The sequence below is a fragment of the Manis javanica genome, chromosome 17 (assembly GCF_040802235.1).
Source record: "Manis javanica isolate MJ-LG chromosome 17, MJ_LKY, whole genome shotgun sequence".
Lineage (NCBI taxonomy): Eukaryota > Metazoa > Chordata > Mammalia > Pholidota > Manidae > Manis > Manis javanica.
Genome location: NC_133172.1, coordinates 7,942,532 through 7,961,240, shown reverse-complemented (window position 1 = coordinate 7,961,240; position 18,709 = coordinate 7,942,532). Strand labels below are relative to the sequence as shown.

General features: G+C 45.7%; 1 protein-coding gene across 1 annotated transcript in view; it reads right to left on the bottom strand.

Annotated features, from left to right (window-relative positions):
- Positions 1-794: 794 nt before the first annotated feature.
- ZNF541 (zinc finger protein 541) overlaps positions 795-18,709 on the bottom strand; it is a 38,377-nt gene continuing 20,462 nt past the window's right edge. The window contains exons 6-16 of the mRNA XM_073225839.1: positions 18,332-18,491; positions 17,922-18,095; positions 16,696-17,020; positions 11,274-11,337; positions 10,539-10,681; positions 10,050-10,153; positions 8,772-8,847; positions 8,131-8,219; positions 1,969-2,109; positions 1,624-1,805; positions 795-1,512 (exon numbers count right to left, since the gene is read on the bottom strand). Coding sequence (XP_073081940.1) covers positions 1,341-1,512; positions 1,624-1,805; positions 1,969-2,109; positions 8,131-8,219; positions 8,772-8,847; positions 10,050-10,153; positions 10,539-10,681; positions 11,274-11,337; positions 16,696-17,020; positions 17,922-18,095; positions 18,332-18,491 — 1,630 coding nt within the window. The 3' untranslated portion in view covers positions 795-1,340. The remainder of the gene's footprint in view (positions 1,513-1,623; positions 1,806-1,968; positions 2,110-8,130; positions 8,220-8,771; positions 8,848-10,049; positions 10,154-10,538; positions 10,682-11,273; positions 11,338-16,695; positions 17,021-17,921; positions 18,096-18,331; positions 18,492-18,709) is intronic.

Sequence of the window (18,709 nt, the reverse complement as noted above, 5' to 3'; positions counted from 1 at the left end):
TCGTCTCTGAGAGCCTCTGTCACCTCTCCAGGCTTGCCGTCCTGCCTCCTGCAACCTCGGCACAGCAGCCACAGAGCTTGGAACCCTCCGCTAGTTCCCGTGGCAGCACTTGCCGTGCCGTGGCCTGGAGTCCAGACCGTGGCCCCAGCAGCCTCCTCTGGGTGGCCTTCCCTGGCCGTCCCCCTAACGCCATCGGCCACACCCTGGTCACTCTTCAGGATTTGAGCCCCTGCCTTATCTCCCTCCCGTCACCTTGTGGTGGACGCAAGGGCTGCCGACCCGGTAGCCGCTCATGCTTCCTCTTCTTTTCCCGCAGCAAGAATTTCCGCTTTCGTCAGGAGGCAGGAAACCTGAGCGAACATGCTGGTTTCCCCCGGTCCTGAGGAGACCTTGGATATGGGGATGACTGCGCCATATCGCTTCCCGCTGCCAGGGATCAGTTTAGAAACAGCATGGGCCCCCGTCCTGACCAGTGGACCCGGAGGCCTTCTTCTGGAGACCGTTACAAGCCTCCCCGCTCTTAAAGAGGGACACGAGGAGGGAGGGAGGAACGTGCTCTTTCCTGTGCCCTCTGGTGTGGACCTCGGGGCAGGAGGGGGGGATCCTCGTCCCCGCTGCGATCCGCATGCTGAGCTGGCCGCTGCTGGGAGACCCTGACTTCACCCCGGACACACTGGAACCCCTGTCATGTCCTGACTGCTGGTCACTATGCTGCTGACTCTTTTGTCCTTATGGCCCAAAGCAGGAGCTAAAACCACTTTGCTTATTTATTTCTGCTGCTCTCCTGCTCCTAAAATGTGAGGTCCCTGAGGGGAGCACCTGGGTCCCTCCTGTGTCGCTGTGTGCCCACTGCATGGACCGGGCACTGACACACACGGCAGTGGGCACCTCAGGGCCGGCTCCCGGAGTGTGTGGGGACCCGGCCCCTCCAGGGCGGACACTAAGCTCATGCGTTTCTGTGGCTCTGGTGAGTGGCAGGAGCCCTAAAGCCTTTGTTGGATCAACAGGCCAGAGAAGCCAGAAGACAGCCGCTTAAGAACACAATTTAATAAAATTTACAAATCGACACCTATAAAAAAAACCTGACAATGTGCAAAGTCATTGCCATACTAGGGGCTAAATGCAGAGGGCACAGTCTCCTGATGAGGAACCCGACATGTTGGGAGATCCAGAGGTATTTTCCCACTGGGTGTCCACGCCTTGGCCTTCTCTAGGCAGGTGGGGGTGGTGGTGGAGGCAGAGGGATGCCCTGAACACCTTGGGGAGGCCAAAGGGAGAGGTGACAGGGCCCGAGGTCGTCATCCTGATGACTGCTCCCTTGCCCCGGCTCACGGCCCAAATCACCCCTGCAAGGGGCCCATGTCAGCCCCCATCTCCCCTTCCTCCTCCTTCCCAGCCTCTTCCAGTTTAAAGGCCTTCGCTGGTCTTTCCGCCCTGACAGTTGGTTCCACGGGGTCCTGAAGCCGGTGCCGCTTCATGTGGGCATTTCGACTCTTTATCTTGTCAAACACCCTGCAGAGTAAGCAGAGGACATGGGTCAGAGCAGGGGGAAGGTGGGCTGAGGGCCCAAGGGAACAGAGGGCAGGCTATGTGGGTGCATCCGGGGACAGGGCTGGTGCCCACCTCTCACACTCCCTGCAGGGAAAAGCGCCTTGGCCCTGGACACGCCCCGGAGGCTCAGGGGTCCACTTGGGACCAGCACTTGGGCTGGCGGTGACGACGGATTCTACTGTGCAACTCTCCGTTTCTATCTTCAACTCACGGGTTGGACGGCGGTTGGGTCTCTCCTTAGGGCTGCAAGTGGCCTGCAGAAGGGGCAGAAATGACATCAGGGTCCCGACCTTCCACCCTTCTGAGGGTGATGCTTTCCCCTGTAGGAGCCCCTTCCCCACCCTGACCTGGGTGGTCAGTAGCTGTCCAGACCAGCACTGAACTCCAGTGAGACCCCCTTGCCCCAGAATCCCCTACCTTTCTTTCTGTTGGGTCTGCCTCATCCAACTTTCTTTTGACCCCCTTTCCCAGTCCTGGGGCCCGACCACAGTCAAACTTGATCATCTTTTTCCAGGTATAGTAATATTCTACACACTGGGCCACTGTCTTTGTCCGGACCTGGTGAAAGAAAACAGCAGCAGGCTTTGGGCACTGCCCCACACGCCCCCTCGCCATGGGGCCAGTCACTTCCTGAAAGCTCTCCTGGAATGTCTCTCCCCTTGGGCTTGGCACGCCCCTGGGCTACAAGGAGCACAGAAGCACAGAGTCCTGCTGCTGATGAGGGGCTCAGGGTGACGCCGCCGTAGCCAGCACCATCCAAGCTCTGCACGCTCTCTGAGCCCCAAGTCAGTCCCAGGAGGCCTTCCCTACGGGAAGGTGTACACGAGGGCTCCCTACACAGGTGCTCACTGTGACATCAGGCCTAATGGCTATGCATTTACCAGCTGGGACTCCCTGCAGCAGGCTGCCCTCAGCAGCAGAGACCACAAAGCCTTGGCAGCAGCCAGGCAGCGCCCTGCAGTGCAGAGGTAGGAGGCCCACGAGAGGAGGAGGGGGTTTTGAGGGCACAGTCAGATCCTCGGGCATTCAGACCCCACCATGTGCTCTCCCCCCACTAAGAATGGACCCCATTAATAATAACTTCTGTAAAAGCAAAACAGAACAGGAAAGTTTAATTGCTCTAGGAAGACGATTTCTCAGGAAAATTAAATTGGCCATTTAAGATGTGGGGCTCACTTCAGAAAATACTTTCTCCATGTGAAATTTTTTCAGCTCTGTATATCTTCAAAGACTAGGAGCCAGAGTAGTAAATCCTCTGCCTAAGAAATATCACTAGGTTGGAAGGAAAAAAGAGAAGTTGGATTTCTGCTTCCAAACAAGATGGAGCAGCAGGAGCTACATTGACCTTCCCATTCAAAACAATGAGAAGAAACAGTCAAAATGTCTGAAATGATGTTTGGTGAGATGCTAGGCAAGCCAAGAACATGTCTTTCTGAGAGACAGAAAATAAGCCCCCACTGTCCCTACACACTACACCCTGGGAGAGTTTCCAGGCCGTGGCCCGGGGAGAGGGGTCCGGGCAGAGCCAGGTGGGCTTCCTGAGCTGAGATGGGAGGGGGGGTTCTGGGGGAACAAGGCGGTGAGAGTTCACAGGACAAGGCAGGACAGGGAAGAGCTGCTCAGAGGAAAATTCCAGAGATCTGGGGGGCGCTCCCCTCCAGCGTTCAGCAACGCGCTGACCAGCGTGGGCATATGAGGTGCTCAAAACTGGGTAAAGAACCGCCTGGAAGAAGTAGATGAAAAGGCACCTCACACAGGGCCAGGAATAGCGCCTGGTTTCCACCCGCTGGGGTGCGAAAAAACTCATAGTTCATGGGACATTGATAGAGAAATTCGGAGGCTTTTGCGTCCGTAATGAGGAATAATTAGCCTTAGACAAAAATGGCCCAATTTAAACAAATCCAAAACCAGAGCCCAAAAGAAACAAGTTGTTTTCAAGTAACCATGTATCAGAACAGAGTTCAAGAATACTTACTAAGAATACAAAATATCCAGCACTCAACAAGCTATCATCCACAATGCCGGGAATCCACTGAAAAACTACCAGGCATGGAAAGCAGGAAAATATGACATATAATGGGAAAAAATCCATCCATCAAAATCAACCCAGAATGGACACAGATGTTAGAATTAGCAGGAAAGGGCACTAAAAGTCACTATAATTGTACATTATATGTTGAAACAGTTAAGTAGAGACCTGGGACACAACAGAGACCCAAATAGAACTCCTAGAGATTAAAATTACAATGTCTGGATGAAAACTACGCAGATTAGATACTGCAGAAGAAAGGATTACTGAACTTGGAAATACAGCAATAAAAATCATCCAAAATGAAACACACAGAGAAAAAGAGACTCAGTCGAAATGAAAAGAGCATCAGTGACTCCCGGACAGCTGCAGGAAGCCCAGCGCCCACTAAGTGGAGCCCTCAAAGGAGAAGGGGGGATGCAAGAAATGTCTGAAGAAAGAAGACTGAATTTCCCCAAATGTAAGGAAAACTATAAACCCACAGATACAAGAAGCTCAACAAACTGCAAGCACAAGAAAGAAAAATGAAGAAAGCACACCAAAGCCCATCATAATAAAATTGCTCAAAGCCAGTCATAAAGAGAAATTCCAACAAATAGCCCACCAGAAAAAAAAAGACATGTTATATGCAGAGGAGCAAAAGACAAGGAAATCTGGAGATTTATTGTGAAAAATAATAAAAGCCAGAAGAAAGTAAATTACCTCTTTAAATTACAGGGGAAAAAAGCCTGTCAAGCTAGAATTCTACACTTAACAAAGATATCTTTCAGAAATGAAGGCCAAATAAAGGTTCTTTTTTAGCTACACAAAAGCTGGAAAAATTCATTATTGGCAAATCTGCACTTTAAGAAATGTTAAATGACTTATATTTATTTCCTTCTGGAAAATGATACCAGATGGAAATATGCATCTACATAAAGGAATGTGGAGCAATGAAAATGTAAGTACATGGGTGACTATATAAGACATCTTATTATTTAAAGCTCTCTACAAATAATTGACCATTTAAACAAAAATATCAACAATGTATAGTGGGGTTTACAACATATGTAAGATAAAATGCATAACAACAATTGTATAAAGGCCAGGAGGAGAAATGTAAGTACACTACTGGAAGGCTGTCATTCTGCACATGAAATGTTATCAAGTCACTGGAAGGGAGACTGGGGTGAGTTAGTGATGCAGACTATTAACCCTAAAGCATCCACTAAAATAATAAAATACAGAGTTATAGCCAATAAGCTGACAAAGGAGATAAAACAGAATCCTAAAATTTACTACATTAATCCGAAAGAAGGCAGAAAAAGTGGAAAGGGGAACCAAACAACAGATGGGACAAATAGAAAACAAATAGCAAGATGGACTTAAACCTAACCATTCAGTAACAACATTAAATGTGAATGTTCTAAACACCCTAATTTAAAAGGCTGAATATTTAATAGGAAATTAAAAAGCAACACCGAACACATGTTATTTACAAGAACACACTTGAGATATAAAGGCTAAATAGTTTAAAAGTGAGATGATGAAAACGATATAGCATGCTAGCACCCATTTTAAGAAAGCTGGAGAGGTTGGATATACTAATACAGAAAAAGTAGATTTCAGAGCAAATAGTACTTCCAGAGATAAAGTAAATAATTTCACAATGATAAAAGGGTCAATTAATCAAGAAGACAAAAGAATCCTAAAAGTTTATATGTCCACATCAGGGCTTCAAAATATGTGAAGCAAAAAATTATAGAACTTCGGGGAAAAGTAGGCTCACAATTAGAGGAAAATATTTTAATATCCCATTCTAAACAATTGCTAGAATAATTAGACAGTAAAGGGGTGGAAGACCTAAACCACACTCTGAGCCACAACAAACTCTCATTTATAGAGCTCCACTCACGCACAGCAGGTACACCTCCTTTAAGTGCACTAAGAACATTTACCAAGACGTAAACCATGCTCTGGACTATAAAAAATGGTCAATAAATTTAAAAGGATTCAAGTCATGCAAGGTCACATGCATTAACTGATCACAACGGCATCAACTTAAAAATCAATTAACTGAAGAACTATGAAAATCCTCAAGTACTTGGAGACTAACATACTTCTAAATATTCATAATTCAAAAGAGAAATCAAAAGAGAAATGAAAAAGTATTTTGAATTGAATAAAAATGAAAACCCAAAATAAGAAAACTTATCAAAGAAATACTCTGAGGGAAACTTATAGCACTAAAACCCATGTTTGGGAAGAAGAAAGGTCTCAAATCAATAACCTCAGCATCCATTTTCAGAAACTAGAAAAAAAAGAGCAATTTAAACTCAAAGCAAACAGTAGAAATTGAAGAATAAATAAATCAAATAGAGAAAAACCAGGAAGCCAAAACTGGTTTTTTGAGAAAATCAATAAAATTGATAAGCCTTTAGTCAGATAAGAATAAAAAGATATATTACCGATACCAGGAATGAGAGAGGGGCTATCACTATAGTCTATAAATTCAAAAAGGATAATGTAAGAGTATAATAAACAACTTTATGCTAATACATCAGACAACTTAGAAGAAAGGTACAAAAGTCCTTGAAAGATAAAAACTACCAAGATTCACTGAAAAGGACATTGATAACCTGAGCAGCCATATCTATTAAATAAGTTGAATTTGTACTTCAAAACCTCCTCACAAAGAAAGCTGCAGGCCCAAATATTTAAGGAAGGAAGAAGTAAACCAATTCTAAACAAACTCTTCCCCCAAAAAATTGAAGTGGAGGGAACACTCCTGAACTCATTCTACAAGGTCAGCACTACCCCCATCCCAAAGCCAGACAAACGCACCGCAGGAGAGACAGCGACAGGCCAGTGCCCACCATGGACACGGGGGGGAAATTCCAGAGACAGTTTTAACAAATAGAATCCAACAATACATATAAAAAGAACCCATACATACACAGCCAACTGCTATCTGACACGGTACAAAGGCAGCTGAGTGGAGAAAATATGGTCTCTTCAACAAAAGGCACTGGAACAACTAAATAACCACAGGAAAAGATGGAGCTGCAATCCATACCGTGCCCTACATACAAAACCTAACCCCAAAAGGACCATACATCTAAATGTAAAGCCTAAAACTATAAAGCTTCTAGAAGAAGACATAGAGGAAAAACTGTGACTCTGGGTTAGGCAAAGATTTCTTAGATACAACACCAAAATCATGGTCCGTGAAAGAAAAATTAATCAATAGAATTTAATTAAAATTTAAAACTTTTCTTCAAAAGATACTGTTAAAAGACTAAAAAGCTATAGATTGGGTGAAAATACTTGCAAAGCATATATCTGGATGAAAGACTTGTGCCCAGAACAAATAATGAACTCCTACAACTCAATAAAAACACAAACATCCCAGTGAAAACAAAGGCAAAGAAGCAAACAGACACCAAAGAAGGCTCACAGATAGCAAACAAGCACATGAAAAGTTGTTCAGCAACATTAGTCAGGGGGAAACGCGGTGAGATACCTCTGCATACTCATTAGAATGGCTACGATTAAAAAAACCGACCATATCAAGTGTTGGAGATATTGTGGAGCAACTGGAACTCTTGTACCTGCCGGTGGGAATGTGAAATAGTACAACCCCTTTGCATAAGTTTGGCACTTTCTTGAAAAGTTAAATGTACACCTATCATGCGAGCCACTCATTCCTTTCCTAAGTATTTGCTACCCCCCCCCACCAACAGTACTTGTTCATGTAGAGATTTGAATGTGAATGTTCACAGCAGCTTTATTTATAATTGCAGATAAGTTGGAAACCATGCAGATGTCCATCAATAGGTGAATGAGTAAATGAACTGTGTTACATCCACACAATGGAATACTCCTCAGCAAGAAAAAGGGTCCACACAATAACATGGATGAACCTCAAAATAATGATGCTGAGTGTAGTAAGTCAGACAAGGCAGACAAGCAGTGCACCTGCTGCAGGACTGATAGAAAACTCTGGAAAATGCAAACTAACTTACAGTGACAGAGAGAAGATAAGGAGGTGATTAGGGACAGGGGTGGTAGGAAAAAGGGATTTACCACGGGGACAGGAGGAAACTTTTGGGGGTGATGAATGTGTTTCTTATCTTGACCATGGTGATGGTTTTGCAGGTAAAAATATGCCAAAACATCAAATCTTACATTTTGGTTACGTGCAGTTTTGTGTGTATCAAGTTTAAAGAACAAAAAACATCAGCAGACATTAAGTGTAGTATGATCACATCCTTTTCTAAATTCATGTGTATATGTATGTAAGATCTGTACGGGCAAAGAAATGCCTGAGGTGCCCAACCGAAGTCAGAGGTCATCATTCAGAAATAGGACTATGGGGATGGGTGCGGAGGGCTTTGACCACGTGATGGCATTTCTGTACTGTCTAGAGTTGTTCACATCAATGGCTTTATAAACTACAAACAGTTTACAGTGTGAATAGCGTGTCACCCCAATAGGCCCTCCAGCTCTAGCTCGGTTCAGCAGTGTGAGACGAGGCCTTGTCTACACCAGCCCACCCACGTACACCTTACCATCTTGTGTATCAAGGAAAAGTCCTTCTTGTGAGCCTGGAATGCCTTATTAAACAGCTCCTTCTCTGTGGGGGTCCAGATGTCTGAACCTATCGGAGAAACAGGAGAGAAAAGGACAGTTCTGTGGCTGCAGCTGTGGCAGAAATGCAGCCTGCCCTTTTTAAGCTGCCATGACTGAGTACCAAGTATGTGCCAAGAACTCTGTTTTATCTCATAAAATCCTTAGAAAAACCTTAGCAGGTTGGGACCAATACTATCCCCACTTTACAGATGCAGTAACAAGGCTTCCATTGGTTAACAGACTTGCCAACGGGAGGCAGGGACCCGCAGTTGCCTGACTCCCAGTCTGGGGTGCTCAACCACTGAATCTGAGCCCGCCTTCACCTCTCCCTGGCCAGGGGATCCCCTTCCTGGCTGGGCACAGCCCCTGAGGGAACCACTGCACTGGACGGGGGAAGGGAGGACCCAGCCAGGAGAAAGAGGCACCCACTGAGGTCCCCCGGAGAGGAAAGGCCCTTCTGGAAAGGCAGGAGGAGGGCCCCAAGAGCACGCCCAGGGGCACAAGCAGAGCCTGCCACCGAGACTGACTGGCTCCCGGGTACTAGCCGGGCACACCCACTCCCGCAGCCTCGCTCCAGTACCTGCGTAGTGATAGTCAGACAGCGGGTGAGTCGGTGGCTTCTGGGGTCCGCTGAGTAAGAGGGTCTCTAGGGCCACCTGGAGCAGGAAGGAAAGCGGGCGACTTTCTGAGGGAGGGCAGGTGAGGTGGAGGCCTGCCTTCATCCTTTCATTCATTTGAAAAGCACTGACAGGCTCCCCTAAAGCCTCCCTCGCTCCAGGGCTACTCAGCGCGTGGTGGGGCCGTGGATTGGCCGCGGCCTGTGAGCTGCAGTGGACGTACCCGCTCCGTCACTACGCATACTGCTGAGTGCAGCTGGGGTTTTTCTCATAGTAGAGTTTTCTTGATGAAGGAAGCAGTGTGTGGATTTATTCCGGCACCAGCTCCTTCCTTCGTCAAGGACTAGCATTTGTAGGGGCCCTGCCTGTGCCACGCCCCATTGTATTTTCTTCATAGCACTAACCACTAACAATTTTTAAAAACAGATTTCCCTTTTGACTCTCCTATAATTAAAACGTAAGCCCCACAGAGAAGGATTTTGTCTCGCTCACCAGTGTAAACCCGATTGGGATGGGCCGTGGAACCTGCAGGGCCCAGCGCAGAATGAAAACGCAGGCCCCTTTTAGAAAATTTGTTAATTTCAAAAATGGTGGAAGCAGAGCCTTAGACTGAGGGAGGGCCCCAAAGCCAGCCATGCTCCAGGGCCACAACACTCATGAGGGCAAACAAACATGTGCTGGTTACTATGCTGAGCACCTACTAAGTGCCAGCCACTGCCTTGCAACTTGAGGAAAAATACAGTTGCCAACAGTGACTCCTGGGGCCCTTACTCGGGTGACATGACCTCCCTTCCAACTACTCAGAGTGGGACTTTTTATTTTCTAAACTTCAGGATTGTGAAGCAGGTCCTTGGAGGAAGGAGATATTTTTGTTGCATCAGGGGTTTTCGTACATGGGTTTTTAATAAAAAAGATAAAGCTCCATCGATAAACCAGATCAGTGCAGGACCTGAGTCAGTCTACTCGGCTCCGCTCCCCCTGTCCTTGCGATCTCGGAGGAACCTGGTGCTCTGCTGCTGCCCCAGGTAAATAACTGACTAACTGGGCCCCATCTGCACACTTGCCCTACAACTGACAAGGAGATCAACCCCACAGCCACTGGGGAGAAGGATGGGTGGCCTTTTTCAGTTTTCAGGAGCCACAAAGTCCGCACATGGCACGTTACATGCACCAGATCCCCAGCCTCAGCACAGCAGGGGCATCCCAGGGACCCGCCAAGCCCGCTCCTGCCTCCAGCTCACCAGGACGTTGCCCTGGGCCTCGTGCAGGCAGTGCAGAGCGAGCTCCAGGTTGGTGCCCCCTCCTGGCATTGCACTGGAACAGGCCACGTTGCAGAGCTCAGTCACTGTTCCCAGCAAACGTCCCCAGCAGAGTGTGAGGGAGGGGAGACACAGGGAGCACAGGGAGTCAGTGAATGCCAGGGAGGAGACGTCCCCAAAAGCACAGAGAGGGGCGCCTTGTCCCTGTCTCCCTCACAGCTCCCTGAAAAGCAGGCCAAGGGAAGGACAAGGAGGAAGGGCAGAAGCGCTGCTCCTGGCACCTGCTCAGGATGACCTGGCTGGTTACCGCATGAGGAGAATGGGGGCGGGAGGAGAAGCCCTGGTCCCACAGCTGGGTGCCCCACCCAGGGATACTGCTTCTTGGTCCCGGTGAGGCCTGGGAGGAGGATCTCCTTGGAGATGAGGGAAGAGGGGGTACCCTTGGGAATTTGGCCCCCATGTCGCAGCCACCTCTATCCTGTGTTTCTGGATTGGTCATCATGTCATCCGATGGCTTCCAGACCAGAGAAGCTCCATGTTCACCGGGCTCGTCTGGAGGGCGCTCCTGGAGCTCCGGGATCTCGGCCTGAAACCGGCTTCCTATGTTGATGTGTCTGAAATGAGGCCACACACGAGACATACACATGTGACTAAGATGGGAAATAAGACGGACATGTGTGATGTGCCCTGCTCTCAGGCCACAGCCCTGCTCTGTGGAAACCTCTGTCATCTCCCGGATGCATCTGGGGAGTATTCGCCACCCCTGACAGACATGGACAAGTGTTCTAGATACCGTCCAGCTACACTCCCTTCCTCCAATTTTCTTTATCACCAGGCTTCTGGCCTCAGGTGCCCCTCTTGGGGTCCAGGACAGGGGAGGTGTTTGCTGATGCCTGGCATGCTCCTACATCCATGGCCACATCCCTCTAATCACATTCCATGGATACTCAAGCCTCACATGTGCCATCACCAGTTCTACCTTTAACCCCAGGGTCCTGGGCATTTGTCCCCGTGGGTCCAACTATGGGATGCCCAGAAAGAAGGAATATTGGAGGAACTTCCCACATACACGCAGAGAAAACTACCACTTCTCTCCCAGAGAGTAGCTAACCCCCCTGGGAGGAAGGAGCTCTGGGGGAACACAAGGAGGGTAAAAATATCCCCACTTTGGAAGGACCCCCAGGTTCTAAATCTGTTCCAACTCACGATCGAACGTGGGGCTTGGTGTCATCCTTGATCACACGGATGCGAGAAGAGTCATCCACTTGATCTAGAAAACACGCAACAGAAAGCTTCAAGAACACTGACTGGAAGTGACGCAGGAGCCCCTTCTGCCTGCCTCTGTAGAGAAGCTGAAAGCAGGGTTTCCAAGCTTGCAAGCTAGGGAGCTCCCTCAGAACACTAACAACAGAACTACCGTATGATCCAGCAACCCCACTACTGGGTATTGACCCAGAAGGACTGAAATCAGGCTCTCAAAGAGACACCTGCACTCCCATGGTCACTGCAATGTGATTCACAATAGCTAAGATATGGAAACAACCAAGATGCCCATCAACATACGAATGGGTAAAGACTATGTGCTTTATATGTACAGTGGACTCCTATTTAGCCTTTAAAAAAGGAAATTTTGCAATATGCGACAACATGGATGAACCCCTTGAGGACATTAAATGAAATAAGCCAGTCACAGAAAGAGAAATACTGCATGAATGCACTTAACATGTAGTATCTAAAACAGTCAAATTCATATAATCAAAGGGTGGAATGGTGGTGGCCAGGGTTAGGGTCATGGGAAATGGGGAGTTACTAACCAAGGAATGTAAAGTCTCGATTAAGCAAGATGAATAAACTCTAGAGATCTGCTGTACGGCACTGCCAACAATACTATATTGAACACTTAAAACATTTGTTAAAAGAGTAGGTCTTAAGTTAACTCTTCTTGGCACAATAAAATTTTTTAAAAACATCATGTGGAAGAAGACAAGGACTTCTAAAAAGACAAAGAGTAAAACAACAAATTAACTGGTAAAAATTATTTTAAAAGCAGTTAAAGTCTCTGGAAGTTATCCTTAAAGTATACAGCATTTTAAGAAATATTCATTGAGGCCAATTGAGTAAATCTCAGTAAGAATAGTGGGTTTGTGGCATCTGAGCCATGACTTGTTCCCTTACCCACCAGCCCCATGCACTGTGTATCAGGAGCTCTACTTGGAGGGCTCTACTCCAGGGAGGTGCAGCCAGGGGCACAGGGGGTCCCTCTCCTCCCACCTCTCATGCCTAAAGAGCTAAAGGAAGGTACAATGAAAAATGCTCATCAAAGAGAGAATACTATTAAGAGGTATAAATTGTTAAAAAAAAAAAAGCCAAATGGAAATTTTGGAGTTAAGAACAATAACCAAAATGTAGATTTGAGCTGGCAGAAGAAACCAGCAGCCAACTTAAAGCTAGATCCATGGAGATTATGGATTCTGAAGAAGAGAGAAAAATGAATGAAGGAAAATAAAAAGCCACAGAGAAATGTGGGGCATCAATAAGTGCAGCAACACGTGTAATGGGAATACAAGGAGTGGAGAAAGGAGCAGAAAAATATTTAAAGTATTTAATGGCAGAAAATGCCCAAAATGTGATGAAAAAACAATACATACATCCAAGAAACTCTATAAACTCCAAGTAGCATAAACACAAAGAGCTCTCCATCTGGGCACATCATAGGCAAAATATTGAAAGCCAAAGATAAAGATCTGGAAAGCAAAAAGAGAAAAATAACGTGATATACATGTACACCCCAGTAAGACTAACAGCTGACTTCTCATCGGACATGATAGCAGTTGGAAGGCAGTGGGACAACGTGACCTCATTGCTGGAAGTAAAAACTCAACCAAGAATCTTATATTCAGCAAATTACCTTTCAAAAATGAAGGTGAAAAAAGACATCCTTAGGTAAATAAAAACTGAGGAAACTTTTTGCTAGCAGACCTGTCTTACAAGGAACATTAAAGCTAGAGAATTATTCAGCCATGAAAAGAAATGAAGTTCTGATATATACAACATGGGTGAAACCCTAAGTTTTCATGCTAACTGGAAGAAGACACAGAGAAGCACACATCATATGATTTCCACTTATATGAAATGTCCAGAAGAGCTGAGCCTACAGGACAGAAAGTAGATCAGTGGTTACCTATGGCTGGGGACAGGGTCGGGAGGGGAGGGACTCTTAAGAGTGACTGCTGAGTACAGGGCTTCCTTGGGACATGATGAAAATATCTGGAAATTGATGGTAGCAACGGTTGCACAGCTCTGAGAATATACCAACCACCACTGTATTGTATACTTTAAAGGGATGAATTGTATGACATGTGAATTACACCTCCACAATGAAAATAAATACTACAGGAAGTTCTTCAGACTGAAAGAGAAAACAACATCAGATAGTAACCTGAATCCAAACAAACACAAAACACTGGTAAATGTACTTATATAGATGATGATAAAAATCAGTATAATTGCATATTTCTTCTCTTTTCTTAATTGACGTAAAGGTGATTGCATAAAACACTAGTGTTATAGGTCTGTAATTTATAAACATATATATGACAGCAACACACAACAGAGGGGAGATGCAGTGGAGTAAATAACCCTTCATACAGTAACTCAAATCCATAGGAATAAATGAAGAGATGAGAAATGGTAGCTAAAAATGTTATATAACAAATTGTATAAATAATGATTGCTTTCCTTTATTCTCTGTTTTTGTTACATAATACAAAATTGTATAATGTAAGAACTAAACAATGTATTGCTGGGTTTATATATACACACACACATATAGAAAATGAAATATATAAAGTACATATATAAATAAGAGCAAAGGGGTTAGGAGAAATAGAGCTCTATAGGAGTAATGTTTCTATATTTCACTGTAAGTTATTATACATCTGAACAGATTCTGATAACGTTAAGATGTAGTTTTAAGCCCTAGAGCAACCACCAAAAAATGACTAAGAAAAAAATGAAAAACTAAAGGAATTAAAATGTTACAATAGAAAACACAATACAAAAGCAAGCCAGAATAGAGGAACAGAAGGAGAAAAAGGCAAGGTACATACAGAAAAGAAAAAGCATAATGGCAAATGTAAACCTCCCTATATCAATGTAACATTAAATGACACTGGATTGAATAAACCAATCAAAAGGCAGAGTTTGTCAGATTAGATAAAAAATATATAATCCAACTAATATTATCTATAGGAGACATGGTTTATTTTAAAAAACATAAGCAGATTGAAAATACAAGGACAGAAAAAATATACCAAGTAAACAACCTTAAAAGAGGCAGAATGGTACTAATGTTAGGCTAATTAGGCTTTAAAAAAAAACAAAAAAACCCTAGAGATTATGATAAAATTATTGCAGTGATGATAAATAACATTGTAGTCATATCATGAAAAAAAAACAATCACACCATCAGGAAGATATGACAATTATAAGTATACACGCACCTAAAAACAGAGTCTAAAAATACATGAAGAAGAAACTGACACCATTGAGTACGAAATAAACAATTAAAAACAATAGTTGGAGATTTCAGTACTTGCAGTAATGGACAGGACAACCACACAGAATAAAACAAGACACAGAAACATCTATGGTGCATTCCACCCAACATCAGTAGAGTATATTCTTCTCAAGCACACATGGGACATTCTTCAGGACAGAACATATTCTAGCTCACAAAACATGTCTCAATAAATTTAAAAGGACCAACTTAATACAAAGTATGTTCTCTGACTACAACAGAATTAAATTAGAAATCAATAAAAGGAGACAATTTGGAAAATTCACAAATATGTGGAAATAAAAAAACACTCCTCAATAATCGGTGTATTTAAGAAGAAATCAAAAGAGAAATTAGGAAATACTTTGAGATAAAGGAAAGAAGAACATAATCAAAATTTATGGAGTGTGGCTAACGCAATGCTCCAAGGGAACTTACAGTTGTAACTGTCTGTATTAAAAAAGAAGAAAAAATTTAAATCACTATGGTCAGTTGAGTTTCCACAAAGCTGCCACACCAGCTCAATGGGGGAAAGAATAATCTCTTTAACAAATGGTGCTGGAACAACTGATATCCACACGCAAAGGAATGAATTTAGACTCCTACCTCACATAATACATAAAAGTTAACTTAAAATCGATCAAAGACTTAAATGTAAGAGTTAAAATTATAAAACTCTTAGAAGAAAAAGGAGTAAAAGTCAGCATAATTGCATATTTCTTCTCTTTTCTTAACTGACTTAAAAAGCAATTGTGACTTTCGGTCAGGCAAAACCATAGATACAACACCAAAAGTACAAGTGACAAAAAATAAAAACTCTTGTACCATAAATACCATAAATAAAATGAAAAGACAAGACATGAAACAGGAGAGAATTCCCAAATCATATATCTAAAAAGGGGCTTGCATCCAGAATATAAAGGGAGCTCTTACAACTCAGTAATACAAAGATAATAACTCGATTTAAAAAAAGGGCAAAGGATCTGAATAGACATTTCTTCTGAGAAAATACACAAATAGACAATAAGCACATGGGAAGATATCAACATCATTAGCCATTGGAGAAATGCACATCAAAACCACAATGAGATAACATCTTATGCCCACTAGGAGAGTTATAATTTTAAAAGATAAGAAGTGTTGACAAGGATGTGGAAAATTGGAACTTGTGTGCAATGTGCGTGAAAATTTATTCCCATGGCTCAGCCATTTTGGAAAACAGTCTGGCATTAAACCATTAAACATAGTTACCCTATGACCCAGCAATTCCACTCCTAGGCATAAACTCAAGAGAAATGAAAGCCTTTGTCCAACAAAAACTTGTATGTGAATGTTCATAACAGCATTATTCACAATAATTAAGAGATGGAAACAGCCCAAATACCCATTAGCTATAAATGGATAAAATGTTGTGTATCCACACAACAGAATATTATTCAGCCATAAAAAAGATTGAAGCACTGTATATGCTGTAACATGGATGAACTTTGAAAACATTATGCTAAATGAACAAATTAAACACCAAATGTCACATACTGTATGATTCCAATTACATGTAATGTCCAGAGCAGGTGCGTCCATGATGATTAGAGATGATCAGTGGTTGCCCAGGGCTGGGGAGATGGGGGCTGTGGTGGTGGTGGGGGTGACTGCTAATGTACAGTGCTGCTTCTGGGGTGATGAAATTGCTCTAAAATTACATTGTGTGATGGATGCACAACTCTCTGAATTTACTGAAAAACACTGTATACTTTAAATGGGTGATTCATATGGTATGTGAATTATGTACCAATAAAGCTGTTAACAAAATTATTCAAAAGGATAGGCAGAAGGGTGGTCAGGCTAAGTGGTATCTATATTTTCCTTTTGCCTGTAAAATTCTCAGTACCTAGAAGGCTGCTGGTTACACATAGTCCTGGGACACCTCTGAGCAGCCATGGGACCCCCAGGCCAGACACAGCCGAAGGCCAGAGAGAACCCGTGGACCAAATGCTACACATCAAGGTGGATCTGGCCCATAGCAGGCCTGCCGTGTGATGGTCAGAGATGACGGGCCCCAGCCTCACTCACCAAGCTTGCTGCTGCTGAGTTTGTCAAGACCAGACTGAGTGGACATGGAACAGAGAGTGTTGAAATACAGCCCAGACCCCTCCCGGATAGGGCTGAGCATTGGGGGCGGCGTATAGGGAGAGCGCTGGTACAATCCCTTCATGAAGTGGTCCACCAGAAGCACCGGAGACCGCAGACAGCTCTGGTGGCTTCCTTTGGGGCCCGGCCCTCCAAAGGCAGAAGGTGGGGGAAGCAGGAATGATGCCTTGGGCTGTGGGTACTTTCTCCGCCTTCTCAGCTGGCTGCTCTCCTTGCTGTCTCTCTCCTCCCCGTCTCTGTCTTGTCCCTGGAGAAGAGAATTCAAAGCCACAGGGGGTGACTTGAGGCCATGAGTGCACAGCTCAGTCTTCAAGGGGGTGCGAGCACAGGAAGGGCACTGCCCATGGAGCCAGAGGGTAATGTAACACCCAACACCCTGTCCGAGCTGGCCTCAACAAGGGAGCCGAGCAGGGCCACCACGCCTGTGCCAGACCCCAGACTCTCGGCATGGATGTATGATGCGGGAAGCTTCCTCATGTGCCCACGCCCCCAGGGAGAGGCCCTGATACAAAGGGTTTCGGAGATGTATGAGGCCAGCGTCAACTTGTTAAAATGACCGGCACTTAGAGATGGGGCCAGAGACGCAGTGCAACAGTACGACAAAATGAAAAACGACCACAGCTCTGTGAGATGGACAAGGGGATCTATGAACCCTGTCGCCCGGCCTGGAGGGGGCTTCTCCAGGTGGGACCCTCCAGTCCAGGCTGCAATGGCTGATCCCTTGAACTTACATCTCTTACCCACCTCAACACAATCTCCCCTCTTTCTGCCAGTCTTACTGCTCCTCATCCTCCAGGTCTCAGCTCTGACCCCCTCATCCAGGAAGTCCTCCTTGACCTCCTCAGGCAGGGTCTCTGGTGTCCTCTCAGACCTTCTGCTCCCCCTTCAAGACCAACCCAGTCTGAGTCCTCACTGTCTGGCATGGGTCCATCTACTCTCATGGACTGGGAGCCCTAGGAGGCCAGGCTGGGGCTGTCCCTGTCACCATGGTGTCCCCAGCACTGCCCCCACAGGGCTGGCACAGAAGGTGAATGAATGAATGAATGTGCAAGCCAAGCTGTTCTGGAGAGATTTTTTGTGGCGTCTGGTTTGGGCTTTGCCCATGGCTTCCACTGCAGTGGGAAGGAAGTGGACCAACCACCACCCACCTTGGCTGTGCTTCCCGGGGGCCGGCTCACTGAGCTCACAGGTTCCAATGCAGGCGTCCTCAGAGGAGCTGTGCTCGTGCCCTCCGAGGGCTTCCCGGCTCCTGCGGAGCTCTGTGCCTCCACCTCCAGCCTCAGCACCTGTCTCAGAGGCTTGAAAAACTCCGTGCCTGACACCTAAACACAGAGGAGATGGCTGTGTAAGAAGAACCGTAGGCAGGCGGCAGAGGGGCCGCTCCAGGCTCAAGCGCCGGCCTGCCCCCCAGAGCAGTGCAGCCTGACCCCTGGTCCCTGCCCAGGCTTCCCCGGGAGGACACCTCCATCCTGAGACCATGACACCCAGCCACTGACTCCCTCCCCCAAAGCCTGTGAGCGCCCAGCGAGCACAGAACCTACTGCGAGCGCCCCTTCACCTGCTGGTCCTGCTTCCTTCGAGGTGACAGCCACTGGTCGCTGCGAAAACACATATGGCTGGTCAGCCCTTTCTCTGTATAAAACATCTGGCTGCAGTTCTTGCAGACATACGTGCTCCTTGGCTCTGCCCAGTCTGCAGGGCCTCCATTTTGGTGGTTACTGTGGACAGACACGGCAGGGGGAAGAACGGGAGAAGGGGACTCCACCCTGTATATTTTGTTTTTTTCTTTTTTTCTTTTAAGTCTGATCCACTGACAACTCTCAATGAATCCCAAGAAATGGAGGCGATACCCGCTTCCTTCGTGGCCTGGTGGGCACCTCTTCAGGGCTGAAGCATCCAGAGCTCACTCGCCCAAGGCCAGCACATAAAAGCCCCC